Genomic DNA, 19,643 nt, shown 5'->3' with positions numbered 1-19,643 from the left:
AAACAGCATGGGGCTTGTCTACACTGTCAGGAAGCAGGAGAGAAAACTGCCATTTTGTCCCATAGTAATCTTCACCCTTCAGGCCCTTGCTTTACTGCACATAGACATCTGTGCTCTGCTCCACCAATGCTCCAGCTACGTTATGCTTACTTGTCACCAAACAAGGTCTATAACTTCCAACGTACGACACACAATTCTCTTATAAAGAGGAATAGAAAAGTCTACTGTCAAATATAGAAAAACACCAAATATTTCAAAATGAGAGCAAGAGCAGTACCTGGTACTAACTGTTGCAACATCTCACCATCCAAAATGCTACTTTATAGAAACACTTTTAGTTTTAAAAAGAAAGATCGAATGTGTTGAATACTTTAGTAAAAATCCAACTTACAGATACAAACCACAATTATTCAATTCAAATTCCTAACCTGCTTGTCCCAGTCTATGCAGCCTTTCTGGGCTCGACAAATCCCCAAGAAATTACATGTTTGTTGACTCTACAGGAAGACTCAAGTTTGCACAAAGACATTGCTTGAGTTGGGATAACATTAACGAAGAGAATTGTTAAGACCTCAAGGCCAAGAGCATGGAAGCAAGCAGCTACTTTCTGACTGGATGAAAGATCCATTCCCCAAGATAAAACCCATCCTGGACACCATAACAGACCGAGAACCTCAGGCTAGGGAGTTATAGACCCTAGGAGACCATTAGATGGACATAGTACTAAATCAGCTCCTAGTGACCTATCATCATACCCTATATTAGCGTACCTCTTAGTCCTCATCAGAGGAGCTTATATTTGCACCAGATCATTAATGATCAATGTAGAGACCCATGACTGGGAAAGATGCAGAGAAGAAGTTCCTCCCTAAATGAAACCTATATAGAAACCTCCTCCACCAAAGGCAGGAGTGAGCACAACTGCAGAAGAGGGCGCATAAAAATGTCAGAGGCAGAGAAGGTGGGAGACATGACAAGGACAGTGTTTTCTGGACACAGCAGCAGCTGCATGCCTTAACTCACAAAGATTGTGAAAGCACATGCAAGACCCACAAAAGTCCAACTAGAGCAGATCCCAGCACAAAGAGGAGAGCTGGGCCCAAAGCTCCATCCCCAGCTGAGGTGCTACTGGCAACTAACAGATGCTGGGAGAAGCTTTCCCTTAAGTGTGTAGTTTCTCAAAAGGAGCCCATGCCCTGGTAAAATGCCCCACACCCGAGTACCTGCTGAGACCAGAGTGTGCACCCCTGAGTCCCCAAATCCTGGCTACAGCAGGTACTATGTGTTCAGTCAACTAGAGAATATTGTCCCAGGAAGGTTCTGTCACCTACTTAGCACCATAATTTTCTTCAAAACATCATTCAACCATTATATCAAGTAAGTCTCTTCAAGAGAGTGAAGTCTGTGTGAACCTCACAGGGAAAAAAAAAAAAAACACTGCTAAGAGCCATTTGCCACAAAGAGAGTTGCTTTGTGTGGAGCACCATGATGTAAGGCATTCTGTAGGTCTACAGACAGTAAGTTCAGAGAAATCACTGCACTTAGGAAAGGCAAATCCATAATCAGAGTAAATTTCTCTTTTGTTAGAAAAAAATCACTGTTTCTTTCATGATAGGAGTGGTTCAACATAATCTGCCCCCTCGGGGAATAAGGTTTTATATCAAGAACTCTGCGATACTCCATGCTTCTTGAAGCCCAGATACTTGGCAATAACTGAGTGTAGCCTGGTTGTTCTTCGTGAGTGGCAAGACATCTGTGAAGCTGAATTCATACATAGCCTCCAATAGTGTCAAATAAGCGAGTTTTCTTTTTTCATGAGCTATTGAACAACGGCCGAGGACTGAGGGAAAATGACTGCTGTCCACAGACAGTATCCTACCCACATGGTTACTGTCCTCTGTTGAGGTCACTCTTCATGAGCACTCACACAAGCAGAGGATTGATGTGGAATTTCCTCATTTGGAAAGCTCTACCTAAGCCAGGCGTGGTGGCGCACACCTTTAATCCCAGCACTTGGGAGGCAGAGGCAGGCAGATTTCTGAATTCGAGGCCAGCCTGGTCTACAAAGTAACTTCCAGGACAGCCAGGGCTATACAAAGAAACTCTGTCTCGAAAAACCAAAAACCAAGAGAGAGAGAGACAGAGAGAGAGACAGAGAGAGAGAGAGACAGAGAGAGAGAGAGAGAGAGAGAGAGAGAGAGAGAGAGAGAGAGAGAGAGAGAGAGAGAGGAAAGCTCTACCTATGTGTCTTTTCCCTAGACCTCCTTTGTTATGACTTTTTCAACTATGTTCCTTCTAAGGCCTTGACCATCTGCCAACCATTTCTCCAAGAAAAATGAACAAGCAAGGTTATTCCCATTAGGCATAATTCCCATTACCATTACACTTCAGCAATGTCTCAAAAATGAACTACAACTGTCCAGTGACACAGGTGAGCCACAGAAACAATTCAGAACCATGTCAAGCCCTATTTCCCCTGCCAATTGATCATAGGGAACTCCTCATAAGAACATAGGTACAAGCTACCCTAAAGTTCCTGTAATGTAAAGCCTCTAGCCAGCACATGTCTCCTAGGTGGCCTTCATGCTAACCACACCAACTACTCAGTGCTTTCATTTTGGTAAGCCACCCTTCAGCAAGTCCCTCTGGGTACAGCAGTAGAGTTCCCTGTTTGGTAATAATACCACATGCTCCAAGTCAGATATTTATTCTATAAGGGCATTTTGTCCAATTCTAAATTTTCCCTAGAATAATATATATGCAATGTATATGTATATAAGTTTGCTGCCACTGACCTCTGTGTTTGTGAGTCGGCTCTCTTGGTTAACCTGTTTGTAGGATGCCACACAGGCTTCTCACTGGGAGATGAAGGGACAGCACAGTTGCATGCTCTGCTGTTTGTTAACACAACACAAACAGATTTGGAAAGACATCAGGTGAAGCCCTGGTATTCCTTCCAACTTTTACTGACACAGTCATTTGTACATTGAGGGGGCGGCTGTTATACTTGTTATGTCTGCACTATTTACAGCTAAGGCACGGTGATAACTGAAATCTGATTCATGTTATGGTATTTCTAACAGTATGTTTTATTATTAACAATATGTGTGCAGGCTGGAGCTTGCAAAGTGAAGACTAACTGAACTGAGGGCAAATAAATGATTTCTTGCTTTCTTAATGTGCTATCAGAACTTCCTTTGTATGTGTGATGAAGAAACCAGGCATGTGTTCATAGGCTGCTGCTCAGATTAGACTAGACTGTGTTACAAAGTAAGCAAACCCTAAAATAGAACTTAGGTGAATTACAGTTTAAGTAAAGCAAAATTTGTGCTACTCTCAAATATATTTACAGAAACAATGAAAGTCATTAAAGCATAACTTGGTAAGTAGGAAGCGTACTCACTCCCAAGACACTAGAACCCTTGAAAAAAATCACCAGATCTAGCTCTGAGGGAAACAACAAAGGTTAGGCTGATGAGCTATGGAAGACAAAGGGGTGACCACAGCAGAGAAGGAAGGTAGATCTTGTATAGTTTCAAGGTTTAATCATATGGAAGGAAGAAAAGAAACCCAGAGCAGCTTTAAAGTCAAACACCAAGAAAAACTTTTCCTGACAGTACCAGAGGACCATGGAAGAGAACAGCCAGATATCCTGACTATGTTGTAAGAAAATCACTTCAGCAGCTGTTTGAATGAGTGGGAAAGAGACATCAGCTGAGAGGTGAGAGACACTCAGGCCAGGTTGGCAGCAATGTCAAAAGAGAAGTGTTGGGAGATTCAAGAAGTATTAAAGAGGTGGAAGAAGAAGAATTTGCAGAACTTTTTGCATATAACAAATGACTCAGCTTTCTGGCTTGAACAGTGGATGATTATATTAAGAGATGCTCACAGAATGAAGTTTTCATTAAGACTGCATTGTCGTATTTTTGTTTCTGTTTTTGTTTGTTTGTTTGTTTGTTTGTTTGTTTTTCTTGGGTGGTTGAGACTGACAAATGTGGTGAGCAAATACACCAAGGAAGGGAAACTGGTCTAATTCCCACCGGTGTTGGGAAGCTCTGGATATCATCAAACATCAGCTACCTGTTGAGTAGCAGACTGATAAGTTAGCTTTAATGTCTAGGGCAGAGGATATAAAAAGCTCCATTGGGTTATGTTGTTGTTGTTGTTGTTGTTGTTTTGTTTTGGTTTTTTTTGGTTTTTTGTGTGTTGTTGTTGTTGTTGTTTTTGCTCCATTGGGTTTTAATGTTTAAACAAACTGCCAGGGAAGGTAGTCAGGCTTAGGATACCTAGTGACAGATGTCTCAGACTTTGTCTTAGATGGGTAATCAAGACTAAAGGGCAGTGGAAAGAGTTCACTGACAGTTGTCAGAAGAGATCATATATCCTAGACTGTGCCCAGGTAATCCAGTGCTAGCTTCTAGAGTTAATGGTGAAATTCAAAATTTGTCATGCAAAGAGTGGGCTTTTATCTTTCCCCTACCATTAACAGGAAAATAATTTAAAATGTTCTCAGCTTACATGGAAGAATATCTCGGTATCTGTTCTTATCTCTGTTCTGTAGTGTATTCCCAGAATTGAAGTCATCAGGCAGAGTCATTTGTTCTAACTCCTTCAAAAATTAAAAAAATCCATGTATTTACTATTTCAAAAGAATGAAAATCTCCCTTTGTTAAGCATTTATTATCCTTAAACTCCATATGGTATAACCTGCTACTCAATGGTATATAATAAACCAGAGAAACTAGAATCTCATGCAATAAGGACAGCCTACAATATCCCAAGTTAAGATAAGTCAATGAGTCACTTGATAAAAAAATGTTAAATTCTCAAAATAGTTTTCTACCTGAACACTACTGTTTACCCTTTCATGAAAAATAAAATAGAATACTTAGTTCTTAGCTTCAATCATATACCATTATTATTTTATAAACAAAACAACTATAACAGAAATATTTCAACAAAAAGCTACATGGTGGCTTAAAATTTTCTTCTTGAGAAAATTATAGCTGAGTTACTGCCAGAAGAATTATCCTCATTTCAAAAGAAATTCTTTAACAAGTGTGAATTCACAAAAATTTATTAATCAGCTAGTTCTAGATACTGTAACACAAAGACAAAAAAAAAAAAAAAACACTTTCCCATCCTTAGGCCATTAATGGAGAATATTTAACCAAATATCATGTGACTTACAGAAACAATAGTATTAGTGATAGTGTCTACTTGTGTCTGAAAATACGTAAAGAAAACACCAAGAAAGTGAGCAACGGTTAATGTGGAGTCTCAGTGAGTCAAAGTGACTTTGTGAAATGTAATGTGTGTGGAAGGAAAAGTGAAGGATGGTCGGTCCTCGGAAGGTGCTTGCCTAGGCGTCCAGCACTAGGGTACTACGGCCAGTGTCTACTTCTAAAAGCCAATTCTAAACCTAACCCAGAGAAAAATCTTTAAGAAAAAAAAACAGAAAAAAAATCACACAAAGGTAGTAAAGATTAGTCTTACTATATGATATATCTTAGAAATATGGGGCCTGGCGTGGTGGCGCACACCTTTAATCCCAGCACTCGGGAGGCAGAGGCAGGCAGATTTCTGAGTTCGAGGTCAGCCTGGTCTACAGAGTGACTTCCAGGACAGCCAGGGCTACACAGAGAAACCCTGTCTCGAAAAACAAAAAACAAACAAAAAAAAAAAAAGAAAAAGAAAGAAATATGGAACTAGTGCCTAAATAATAAGGTCAACTTTTAAAAATCTAAGGTAAAATGCCATCATTCATTACCAAAAAAAAATAAAATAAAATAAAATAAAATAAAATTTAGTAGAGTCTTAAGACAAATGCACAGATATACAATAGTGGTTTCTTCTAAAAGCCTTAAATCAAGTTAAATGCTAACTGAATACTGAATGAAAAATTAAAATACTAAAAAAAATTTAATTGTGCAATAAAAGTATAAAATCTTATTATATTCTTAGACTGAAATGAATATTACTAAAAAATGGATATAATATAGAAATCCGGGCTGGTGAGATGGCTCAATGGGTAAGAGCACCCGACTGCTCTTCCAAAGGTTCAGAGTTCAAATCCCAGCAACCACATGGTGGCTCACAACCATCTGTAACGAGATTTGGCGCCCTCTTCTGGAGTGTCTGAAGACAGCTACAGTGTACTTACATATAATAAATAAATAAATCTTTAAAAAAAAAAATTCAAAAGTCCTTTGACCACTGTGTGTCATATATATATATACACATACACTGTATATGTATATATATACATACATATATATATCACAAAAGGAATATTTTTATTATATGAAGAGTAATTAATATGAAAATAATAAGCAGAAATATGAGTAAAAACTGCATGTTAATATGCAATGCTTAAAATCATGGAAAGATAATTTTGTATCTTATAATAAAGAAATGACAAATCATCAGCAAAACTAATGATCAACAAATGTCAAAATCTGACAACACAAAATACTATCTTTCTAGAAATTTGTTTTTTAAAAAGACACATATAAAATAAAAGCATATGAAGAATGATTGATTGCTGTTTAAAAAGCAGAGAATAGAACAAGCTAAATTTCCCAGAACTATTTTAAAAAATGAAGATATTTGACATATGATTAACTCAAAGATACAGCTGTATAGAGTGGTAATATGAGTGAAAATTGTGTGTTACAGAGGTTTCTTTAATGGAGTAGACTTGTGAATAAACAGCATGCCAACACTTCAAGTCTACAATAACAAGCCCAATAGTCACGGTGGCCTCAGAGGGAAATGGGAGGAGGAAATAGGAAAGCGTCGATATATCTGTAGCCTTTATGCTACTTGATTATTTTTACCATGTACATTATTGTAAAGATATGGTATTTAAAAATACAAGCAATGTACTAAATAAAAAAATAAGAAGAACTGGAAGAAGAGGAAGAGGAACAGAATGTGAAAGAAGAAGGAGGAGAAAAAGAAAAGGAAAGAAAATTTCTAGTTGTGGTAGAAAAAAGGAAATTATAAACTTTTCTTTAGACCAACATATTTACCAAAAACTCACGGATGATATCAAGCTCTTCTTTTTTCTGAAGCGTGTTCAAACAATCCCGCATAGCAGACCGTGCAGAATTGTTGAATATTAATGGTCGAATCTGAGCCAACTGAGTTAGCTCCTTTTCAGAGACAGATGTTTCAGTGTCTAAGAAACCGAAAAGTCCACATTTGTAAGTTCTTTGTAGACAATAGATACTAATTTTATGTTTCTTAGACTTTTAAATACAAAGATTTAAACTTTATGGAAGTTTACTTTTCCATAAGAGTCTGTTACATTTAAATAGACTATCATTTTCAAAAAAAGAATGCTATGTACCTTGAAGTTTTATAAAAATCCATAATTTGTAGACAAGATCCATTCAGAGTTATTAAACATAAAGTAGACCGAAGAATATTCGGTCTTATACTATGAACATGTTGTGTGGATTGACAATTACACTGAGGCAAGAATGCTTAACATTGTGAATTTTAAAAAAGACAAAGCTTTTTGTCCTCCATGGAATCAAGCATTTAGAAGCCCCTAGAGTCTATATGAGAGGACATGGAGATTCCAATAAATGTCTCACTCTACAAGCATAGACCAAACAGCATGAAACACATCGAAAGACAGAGAGGGCCTAAGTATATAACTAATAAGACAGAATGGAGGATATACGCCAACACACAATAATAGAAGAGTGTGTTCTTTATCAAAGAGCACATATGGAATCCATCATTTTACAATGACCTTTAGTTCACATGGTCAGTATACGTGTTCCAAGTATCTGAAACTTTATAAATATCATCTGTGGGTAAAAATGCAGTAAGTCTAGAAGTTTATAATAAAATATTCTTTAGAGGTTTCACAATTTTAAGGTAAAATATTGAAGTTCTCAAAATCTTTCTAAAGAAAACAATGTGAACAGAAAGTTACTAAAATTAAGTTACTATTAATAAAAATGATGAAAATCACTTTAAAAAGGAAGATGACCATTCTCGCGAGAACTGCCTGACTAGGACCAGGGCAGCAAAGGTGGAAAAAATGGGATATAGATCAAATTTAGGAATGCTGGAGGGAGTTGGATTAGCCACATGGAGCTTAGGAAGTGGACCAGCCATTGAGCTGCTCTAGGCATATCAGAATATAAAGGTTCTCTCCCTCTCCCCATCCCCTCCCCCTCTCTCTCTTTCATTTGGGAACCCAGAACATTGGGGCAGGTAGTGAGGAATGCTCTGTTGCTGCTGAATCAATTTAAGTATTTAATTGGGTCCAATTACACACACACACACACTCGGACACGGACACACACACGGACACGCACATACACACGAACACGGACACGGACACACACACGGACACGGACACGGACACACAGATACACATGCCACAATAAAATAAGGTGCTTCCTGTTGTGAAAGAGAGAAGAGAAAGTCATTATTGAGGGCATATTTAGCACAATATAGTAAGTATGAGACTTTCTCCATCTTCAATATGAATATATGATAAAAATAAATTACCTTTCTCTTTATAAGATAATAAAGGGGATATAAGTTGGAGAATATCAAGAACATAGAATTGTTTCCTTTTCTGGACAAAGAATATAACTGCACTGTGTACAACTGAAAATTATTTCAGCCATGACAAATGCTTATCAGGATGGACTCTTACCCAATTGTTATTTTAAAAAAAAAAGTCAGTTTGTACTATTCATTACAGTTTATACAATTATTTCATTGTTATTGAAATTTTAATTTCCTGATTTACAATTACATTAAAACACTTTTTCATATTTCTCTTCTGTAATGTGCTTGTCAGTGTCTACTGGCTATCCTTTACTTGTTAACATATAATTACATATAATTCTTCATATTTTGAGAGCATTACTTCTCTGTCATCAACTACTAGCCAACTCTTGATAGAGTCTAATCTTAGTCCTACACTGAACTGAAGAAGGCGGGTACTTAGAAATAAGACAATTCTCTCAAGAATCCCTTGGCATGTTGAGAATCAGCCATGAAAATCCTTGGTGGAAAGAAACAGATTTCATGCCCCATAAACGTGAGCTGTGTGTGTCACTCAGAGTTCATAATAAAGCAAAACTCAGCATGTCTGACTGTGGCAGAACTATAAGAATAGCCCCAGATAGAGGGGATGTAAGTGTATGCTTTTTTTTTCTTTTTTCTTTCTTTTTTTTTGTTAAATAGATAAAGTACTATTTTTAGAAGATATTTTCTTCATTTTCATTTCAAATGCTATCCCGAAAGTCCCATATACCCTTCCCCCACCCTGCTCCCCAACTCAGCCACTCCCGCTTTCTGGCCTTGGCATTCCCCTGTACTGGGACATATAATCTTCACAAGACCAAGGACTTCTCATCCCATTGATGGCTTACTAGGCCATCCTCTGCTACATATGCAACTAGAGACACAGCTCTGGGGGGTACTGGTTAGTTCATATTGTTGATCCTCCTATAGGGTTGCAATCCCTTTAGCTCCTTGGGTACTTTCTCTAGCTCCTTCACTGGGGGACCTGTGCTCAGTCCAATATATGACTGTGAGCATCCACTTTTGTATTTACCAGACACTGGCATAGCCTCACAAGAGACAGCTATATCAGGGTCCTTTCAGCAAAATCTTGCCGGCATATGAAATAGTATCTGGGTTTGGTGGTTGTCTATGGGATGGATCCCTGGGTGAGGTAGTCTCTGGATGGTCCTTCCTTCCATCTCACCTCCGAACTTTGTCTCTGTAACTCCTTCCATGGGTATTTTATTCCCCATTCTAAAAAGGGACAAAGTATCCACACTTTAGTCTCCCTTCTTCTTGAGTTTCATGTGTTTTGCAAATTGTATCTTGGGTATTCTAAGTTTCTGGGCTAATATCCATTTATCAGTGAGTGCATATCATTTGTGATCTTTTGTGATTGGTTTACCTCACTCAGGATGATGCCCTCCAGGTCCATCCATTTGCCTAGGAATTTCATAAATTCATTCTTTTTAATAGCTGAGAAGTACTCCATTGTGTAAATGTACCACATTTTCTGTATCCATTCCTCTGCTGAGGGGCATCTGGGTTCTTTCCAGCTTCTGGATATAATAAATAAGGCTGCTATGAACATAGTGGAGCATGTGTCCTTATTACCAGTTGGAAAATCTTCTGGATATATGCCCAGGAGAGGTACTGAGGGATCCTCTGGTAGTACTATGTCCAATTTTCTGAGGAACAGCCAGACTGATTTCCAGAGTGGTTGTACAAGCTTGCAACCCCACCAACAATGGAGGAGTGTTCCTCTTTCTCCACATCCTCGCCAGCATCTGCTGTCACCTGAATTTTTTATCTTAGCCATTCTGACTGGTGAGAGGTGGAATCTCAGGGTTGTTTTGATTTTTCTTTCCCTGTTGATTAAGGATGTTGAACATTTTTTCAGGTGCTTCTCAGCCATTTGGTATTCCTCAGTTGAGAATTCTTTGTTTAGCTCTGTGCCCCATTTTTAATGGGGTTATTTGATTTTCTGGAGTCCACCTTCTTGAGTCATCTATATATATTGGATATTAGTCCCCTATCTGATTTAGGATTGATAAAGATCCTTTCCCAATCTGTTGGTGGGCTTTTTGTCTTATTGACAGTGTCTTTTGCCTTACAGAAGCTTTGCAATTTTATGAGGTCCCATTTGTCAATTCTTGATCTTACAGCACAAGCCATTGCTGTTCAGTTAGGGATTTTTCCCCTGGGCCCATATCTTCAAGGCTTTTCCCCACTTTCTCCTCTATAAGTTTCAGTGTCTCTGGTTTTATGTGAAGTTCCTTGATCCACTTAGACTTGACCTTAGTACAAGGAGATAAGAATGGATCAATTAGCATTCTTCTACATGATAACAGCCAGTTGTGCCAGCATCATTTGTTGAAAATGTTGTCCTCTTTCCACTGGATGGTTTTAGCTCCCTTGTCAAAGATCAAGTGAACACAGGTGTGTGGATTCATTTCTGGGTCTTCAATTCTATTCCATTGGTCTACCTGTCTGTTGATATACCAGTACCATGCAGGTTTTTTTTTTTTAATCACAATTGCTCTGTAGTATAGTTTGAGGTCAGGTATGGTGATTCCACCAGAGGTTCTTTTATTGTTGAGAATAGTTTTTGCTATCCTTCGTTTTTTATTATTCCAAATGAATTTTCAAATTGCCCTTTCTAATACCTTGAAGAACTGAGTTGAAATTTTGATAGGGATTGCACTGAATCTGTAGATTGCTTTTGGCAAGATAGCCATTTTTACTATATTGATCCTGCCAATCCATGAGCATGGGAGATCTTTCCATCTTCTGAGATCTTCTTCAATTTCTTTCTTCAGAGACTCGAAGTTCTTATCATACAGATCTTTCACTTCCTTAGTTAAGAGTCACACCAAGGAATTTTATATTATTTGTGATTATTGTGAAAAGTGTTGTTTCCCTAATTTCTTTCTCAGCCTGTTTATCCTTTGTGTAGAGAAAGGCCACTGATTTGTTTGAGTTAATTTTTTATCCAGCTACTGCACTGAAACTGTTTATCAGGTTTAGGAGTTCTCTGGTGGAATTTTTAGGGTCACTTATATATACTATCATATCATCTGCAAATAGTGATATTTTGACTTCTACCTTTCCAATTTGTATCCCCTTGATCTCCTTTTGTTGTCGAATTGCTCTGGCTGGGTATAGTAGCCTGGGCTGGCATTTGTGTTCTCTTAGTGTCTGTATAACATCTGTCCAGGATCTTCTGGCTTTCCTAGTATCTGGTGAAAAGTCTGGTGTAATTCTGATACACCTGCCTTTATATGTTACTTGACCTTTTCCCTTACAGCTTTTAATATTCTATCTTTATTTAGTGCATTTGTTGTTCTGATTATTATGTGTCGGGAGGAATTCTTTTCTGGTCCAGTCTATTTGGAGTTCTGTAGGCTTCTTGTATGTTCATGGGCATCTCTTTCTTTAGGTTAGGGAAGTTTTCTTCTATAATTTTGTTGGAGATATTTGCTGGCCCTTTAAGTTGAAAATCTTCATTCTCATCTACTCCTATTATCCTTAGGTTTGGTCTTCTCATTGGGTCCTGTATTTCTGGGATGTGTTGAGTTAGGATCTTTTTGCATTTCGCATTTTCTTTTATTGTTGTCTCCATGTTTTCTATGGAATCTTCTGCACCTGCGTTTCTCTTCCATTTCTTGTATTCTGTTGCTAATGCTCGTATCTATGGTTCCTGATTTCTTTCCTAGATTTCTATTTCCAGAGTCATCTCCCTTTGGGTTTTTTTTAATTGTTTCTACTTCCATTTTTAGATCTTGGATGGTTTTGTTCAATTCCATCACCTGTTTGGTTGTGTTTACCTATAACTCTTTAAGGAATTTTCGTGTTTCCTCTTTAAGGACTTCTACCTGTTTAGCAGTGTTTTCCTGTAATTCTTTGAGGGATTTGGTCTTGATTTCTGTTAGTAAGATTCTTATGTTTGCCTTTTTCCATCTGATAATCTCTGGTGTTAGATGTTCTAGCTGTCTCTGGCTGGAACTTGTTATGCCTGTGATTCTGTTAGCCTCTGTCAGCACTCCTGGGAGTCCAACTCTCTCCTGAGTCCCAGTGCTCAGAGCACTCTTTGCAGGCAAGCTCTCATCTTGTAGGGAAGGTGCACACAGGTCTGGCATTCAGATCTTCTGCCTCCTTGCTGGAGCTGAAGGCCCGAAGGAACCCTGTCCAAGAAACTCTGTTGCTTCTGTGGTCCATGTGCTCTCCTGTGTGGACGATTCTCTAAGAGACCCGGGATACAAGATGGCGCTCTCACCTGAGTCCTGGGGTCAGAGCCCTCCCTGGAGGCCGACTTTCCTCTGTCGGGGAAGGTGCCCAGAGGTCTGGGTCTCAGCTCTGCCTCCTGGCTGAGAATGAAGACCCAAAGGGACCCTGTCCAGGAAGCTCTCCTGCACGGACTGGTCTCTGATAGACTTGGGATATAAGATGGTTCTCTCACCTGAGTCCCTGAGTCACAGCCCTCTCTGAAGTCCAACTCTCCTCACTGATCTTAAGATCCTGGGTGTGCTAGGGTGCCTGCACCGTGTAGAGTCCTCTGGGGACTGTGGGACTGTCTGCGGAGTTCATGCCCAAGGTGGCTCAGGGCTGGTGCCAACCTGAACAAACCCCAGCCACTGGTCGGGGGGGGGGGGGAGCGGTTCCTCTGTTCCTGTTCCTGCTGTCACAGGCCCCTCCTGGTTGTTTTGAAACAGGTGTTGTGTTAGACTCACCAGCTACCCTAAGATCCTGGGTGTGCTATGGTGCCTGCACCCTGGAGAGTCCTCTGGGAACCATGGAACCTCTGCCAAGTTCGCACCCAAGGTGGCCCAGGTGTGTATGGTTTTTCTAAGGCTCACAATATCACCCCTTTCCTTTTAAAACTTCTGGATACCTTATTTTTATTCTAGATATCCTATGTTTGTTTAGGCACTAAAATGAGTTTGTAGGCTTGTACTGTTGTTACATAGTACAAATCTGAGCAACACCTTTTCTTTTTCAAATTCAATGTATGAGTATTCCTGAAGCCTTAGCCCCAATGATAATTATCACAACATCTATATATCCAACAAGAAATCAAGAATATAGATTATGCTACAGTCATACAATGGGGTATTATTATTTTTCAAGGCTGAAATAAACTGTGATATGCAAAGCTATTTGTTTTGAAAACAATGTTTACAAAGGAATGTATTTACAGACATACTTATATTAAAAGTTCTTTTTTCTTAAGACATACAAAGCTATTTGTAATATCACTCATGTCCTAATTATATACACAAGTTACTAAACCCACTAAACTATCCTTTTGCTGAACCATCAGACAGCCGAGAACAGGGCAACTGAAGGATCTGAAGTCTAAGACAGAGTCCTCTAAAGAGTGTCAGGAATTGGAACACTATCTCTTATAGTAGCTAGTGGGGAAGAGAGAAACAAAGAGCTGCACACATGGGAAAGAAGCACTCAGACACAAGTAGTGCATTGAAAACTATGTTATGGGCCAGTGTCACAATCCAGAATCCTTAGAAGTCAAGAGCACAGTTGGACTCAATGCCCCAGATATCTAACAGCTACTCATGAGAAGACCTGGGAGTACATGAGGGAATGGAAAGGATCATTTCCCAATATAGTATAGTATGTATAGTATAGCCTTGGAAAAGGGGAGCTATTACCATCACAGAAAATGCCTAATGTCTGAATAGTATTTAGCTCCCATGAAACCAAAGTCTTAACAATAGACAGAATTACAGCAAATATTATTGTAGGAAGCTGAAGACCAAGTGCAGGATAAGAAAAGCAGATCCAACTAAGACTGTACTCCAAGAAGATGGGAATGAAACAGTAATAATGGGCCAACACTGTTACAAATCTATCACTGCATGGGTACCAGAAACCTTTTCTCATGCAGAACTTTCAAAGACCTATGAGAGAGAGAGGTGGAGTGGGAGGAAATAAAATGAAGAGTAGAAATTGATCTCATAAATATGAAGTGCTAGTATATTTATTTTTAAATATGTATGTATAGGTCATGAAATGGGAACAGTGAAGAAGATATCTTGAGAGGTTGAATAGATATGGCTTGAAAGCAGAACCAGGACTATTGGTGAAGGAGGAAGGGGGATCAGCAAAGGGGGTTAAAGAGAATTGGGGAGGACAATAGGGAGGTGTTGTGGGTTGGCCCAATGCTGCCCAGGTGATCTCATGTGAACCTTTTTCCCATTTTAACTGGTTAATAAAGGCTAGCGCCAGTGGAGGGGAAAGGTGGGACTAGAGGTTTGAGAGTGGGGGCAGGTAGGTGGGGAGAGAAGGGCGAGAGAATAAGGAGAGAGGACAGAGGAAGAGGAGGAGGAAGATGCAATAGACCAGAACCATATGGCCAGGAGAAACCACAAGTAGCAAGGGGTCTTACAGCTGGGGAATAAGTTAGGTCTGCCCAATCTAAGCATATATAGCTTATAATTATAATAACTGGATTATATGTTTTTAATATGGGCTTATTGGGGTTGGAAATTCCAGCAACAGGGAGAATGATGTAAAAACATGAAATGCCTTATTAAAATCCATTAAACACTAACTTTAAAAAATAATTGGAAATAAAATCTTAATATAAGAAAAAAGTATATATAAATCCTTAAAATTTATTTTCACATTTGAAATTTTTTCCATATCTCTTTTCATTTCTTATTAAAAATATCTTTGCGCATACCCTTTGAGAGCCTACTACTACCAGAAAGCACTGGGGAGACAGTCTTTGACGGCCCTGCAGTCTCTGAATCCACACTGCTCCACCTGTTTCTGACAGACAGGTCACTGACATTCCACACAGTCTCATCATTGTCACTAGAAGAAAAACATCCACAGGATTTAGAAAAAATATATACCACATACATTTAGAGAAGAATCTCCAATAACCTCTAGGGTAACTCTAAATTTAACACCTGATCACAAACTGCATATCCTGCATTGGGCTTGCAAGCCCTGGGCAGTCCACCTACCCATCCCCTCTTCTCCCTTAGCTAGCAACAAGAAGTAATGGTGCAACAGGGACTCCATAGACCAAGTTAGAAGCCACTGCTCTATCCTTAGACAACTCTGACCTGAGTTCACTGCAACCACTCCCCTTGTGTAGTCTGTATGTAATTCCCTTCCTTCCTGACAGCACTCCCCACTCCTAGAAGGTGCAAACCAGGATTTACTCTTTGAAAACAAATAGATTGTCAACTTCCTCATCACTCCATACCTGCTCCCTGTTCACAACTAATCCAACCATGACTTGTCTGTTTTTCAATAACTCATTATCTACACTTTCTCTCATATCCTAAATTCAATTCCCCATCTGTCGAGCTGACAACTGTTGACAAGTTTTGAAAGCTGACTATGCTCACGTCCTGTTCCCTCTCTGACTTCTCACTACTCAGCTAACTTAGTCTATATACTTGGCCACTGCACTTTTGTTTGCAGTCTCACTTAGCAAAAGTTTCTCATTTGATGTCTGGACTTAATTCTCAGTGTCTAGAAAATATTCTTCCTAAAATTAACTATGATCGCAAGGCCATACAGAGAAGACTCTTCATTGCACACAAACAATATTGCAGCTGCGTATTTTCAACATTACAGGTCTTTTACATGTACTTTATGCTTTAACCATGTATTTTTCTTTGGTTTTGTAGGAACCTTTTCTTTTCTTTTCTTTACTATTTCCTCTTCATTGTTTGGAACCACTGTAAACATATTATTGATATCCATTTCTTATCATTCTAAACCATTCTCCCTTCTCCTCCAGTAACTTTCAAGGTAGGAGCTGGCAGAAAGTATAGGATGGAGAATAGATAGATAGCTTAGCAGTTAAAGGTGCTTAGTGCTCTTGCAGAGGACCTAAGTTTACTTCCTAGTACCCACAACCACCTGCAATTCCAACTCCAGAGGATCCCACACTTGTATACACATGCACAGATACACATACACAGATTCATGCAATTAAAATAAAATACATCTCTTTTAAAGTTTGTGAAACACTTCTTTCTGTAAATAGCTATAAACTTTCCATAGCACAGTCTTTGCATTTTTCAATATATTATATTCACTGTGCAAACACCTGTCTTTTTATGTCTGCTTGCCTAATTAAGATATGGTCTGAATGGCAATATATATATATATATATATATATATATATATATATATATATATATATATAGAGAGAGAGAGAGAGAGAGAGAGCTCACCAGACAACAGGGTCTCAAAATACCCTGGAGTCACCATTATATTTTTGTTCCTTTAATGCGCTTATGAATGTGATACACATACATTTTACACAGACACACACATGTAAAAATATTTACATTATTATAGAGTAGTATTCCAGTGAGTATAGCCAATGTTATTTGTAAATTTCTCTGGAAACACAATCTAATCAATAGGTTTTGATTTAATATATAATAGCTAAAATTGGATAAGCAAGTTCTATAAACTCTTGTCCTTTTGTTTTGAAATGGAAATAAATGTACTTTCTTTTGGTTCTTCTCTTTTCAGACACAGACTAAGAAGTCACCATTCTACAAGTACCATTGATTAAAAATAAAATTTTCTTTCCAAAAACAGATAAGCTATTTAAGGAATCCAAATGTGCACTCAATGGAGTAGTTTTTTGCTACTTCCATAACACTGTCACCTCCCAGAGCTCTGCACACATTTACAAAGAGCTTTGTATCTACTGAGATAATACAGATACTACATCTTTTGAGAAATTATTTTTCTCGTTAATATCGTATCCTAAGAAAGATAAATCAGGTATAGAAAGAACTGCATCATAAAAGACTAATCAGATATTAAGGGTCACTGAACACCATCTCCATTTAGAGGGCCAGGTGTGAAGAGCACCAAGAAGCCAAGCAGAAACGTCACTAACTAAATCGTGTTCTTACCTTTCTAAAGGCTCTGGGTAAACAAGCTCATACTTATTTGAGAATGACAGGTGGTGGGAGGGTTTTACATTCTCTGAATTCACTTTATTCCCAAAAATCTACAGGCACAAGAAAGAAAACAAATTATAGGCACAACTTTAGGAAAATATAGCCAAAAGAAATATGATTGGGACAGTACAATCTTATGAATAATAAGATTTTTAATGATAAAATTAAAATCATAATCAGATAGTTAAGTGTCAAAAGAAGACACTTGAAATGTACATTGACTTAGCAAATATTTCCCAATTTTCCAAAATAGGGTGCAGAGTGCTATGTAAATACAAATAATATACTTGGAATAGACAACGTATCTAAAGCAAATAAAAATTGACTTTGTCTGGAAAATGTTGGTTATTACTACAAGCTAAAAAGAAATTTCTGTGAGTGCTTGTGACATTCTATTTACTGTGAGTATAAAGTTCTTAGCACTACATTTATCTTTATGTTAGTACTTTCACAGTCTAAATTCAGCAATTCTACATGTGTCTTCAACCTGAATTCTTGCACTGCCTAAAGAAAAATGGTTGCTCTTCTTTCAGATACTTGCAGCATTCTGTATTGTAGCTGGCTCACTGGTAGACAACACTGAATTTAATTAATTAAATAAAAATCACATAAAGACACTCTTCAAATCACACTTCAAAATCGATACAATTACATTTTTAAAGAAGCAAATTATTCTAGCAGCTGGCAAGATTAAGAACAACTGTTATTCTTTCAAAAGTCCCAGGTTCAGTTCCCAACACCCATCTCGCAGCTCACAACCATTTACAGCTCTAGTTCTGTTCTAGAGGAGTCAACACCCTCTGACATCCATGGATACAAAGCATGCATATTGCGTATATGTGTATGTATATGTATATGTACATGTAGGCAAAATACTTATATACATAAAACAAAATAAATCTTTAAAAATATTTTGAAGATTTTATAATCAAAATTCAGTCAACTATTCATCAAACTATTCTATATGGCTACAATTCAAACTGAAGGCTCTATCATGTCTCTGGTTGAATGAACTAAGATTAACTAACAAACAATACCAATAACAAGAAGAAACACAATATATATTAAGCCATCAGGTCTTTTGGAAATTGTTCAAAGAATCAAATTAGCAACAAATTGAAAGAAAGTTTGGGTAATTTTTTTCTGGACAAAGTGAACACAGTTATATGAGGAGGCAAGGTCTTTTCTCTGCTCTTGAAGAGCCATAGTCATGACCCAATGACTTCACCTTCCTAGTTCTCAGTTTCTTCATAGCTAAAATGAGAAACAGAAAAAAGATTTAACAATCTTCCAGTTAAAAATGGCAAGTCTATAAATAATACAATTCCTAAGAGACAACATCATATTCAAAAGGAAAGCAAGCAGTTACAGCATTAAGTTAAGGAAATTCTGGCAAAATTAGTTAATTTCCCCTTACATATTCCAGAAGCCATTCAAGAATGTTCTGAGATACTCATTAGAAATGGGAAACATATCAAAACTCTCCCTACGATGCCATAAATCTTGGCAAATTAAACAAAAACTGAGTCACAAAATATATCCCAATTTATAAAGGAACAAAGTTGAACATGGTGGTCCAAGCCTACAGTTCTAGTGTGTAGAAGATGGAGGCAGGTGAGTCATGTATTCAGAGTCAGCCTATGCCTCAGAAGGAGACACTGTTTAACAATAAAATGTACACAGAAACCAAATAAGGTTACATAAATCTAACTTTAAAGAATCAAGAGTTTGAACAGAAGTATTCCGTATGGGTTGCTAGAACTGATCCCAGAAACCACAGTTACTGAATGAGGACCCCAGTACCAGGGCTAAGCTATTCCCTACAAGTTGTTATTCAGGGAAGTTCCTAAGACCTTTAAAACAATATAGGCAAATGGCACTGTGGTTGGCTGCTCACTACCAACTAGATGATGGTAAACCCTCTTGCTAAAGACACTAAATGCTCTGGTTGTAATACATACAGAAATCAAGCTCTAACTGAGATGGAAGCTACCTGCTGGCTAATCCTCATAGTGCTAAAAAAAAGAGTAATGGTGGGATGATGGGGGTATCATCAATAATCTTGGTGAGCCACAGACACTGCATGCTATACTTCTGACTAGTCAGGAAAGATGTGTCTATCCACTGGTACGG

The 19,643-nt window shown here is 38.1% G+C and overlaps 1 protein-coding gene across 3 annotated transcripts in view; it reads right to left on the bottom strand.

The window, feature by feature from the left end:
- The window catches only part of Ptpn20 (protein tyrosine phosphatase non-receptor type 20), a 54,076-nt gene that overhangs the window by 13,490 nt on the left and 20,943 nt on the right, over positions 1-19,643 (bottom strand). For all 3 annotated transcript variants that reach the window (XM_021181772.2, XM_021181773.2, XM_021181776.2), the window contains 4 exons: positions 17,463-17,560; positions 15,248-15,381; positions 7,035-7,183; positions 4,519-4,609 (listed from right to left, as the gene is read on the bottom strand). In XM_021181772.2, the coding sequence (XP_021037431.1) occupies positions 4,519-4,609; positions 7,035-7,183; positions 15,248-15,381; positions 17,463-17,560 (472 nt within the window). The remainder of the gene's footprint in view (positions 1-4,518; positions 4,610-7,034; positions 7,184-15,247; positions 15,382-17,462; positions 17,561-19,643) is intronic.

This window comes from Mus caroli, unplaced genomic scaffold (assembly GCF_978045245.1).
Source record: "Mus caroli unplaced genomic scaffold, Mus_caroli_1 scaffold_12, whole genome shotgun sequence".
NCBI classification, from domain to species: domain Eukaryota; kingdom Metazoa; phylum Chordata; class Mammalia; order Rodentia; family Muridae; genus Mus; species Mus caroli.
This window is presented reverse-complemented; position numbering and strand designations above follow the sequence as displayed.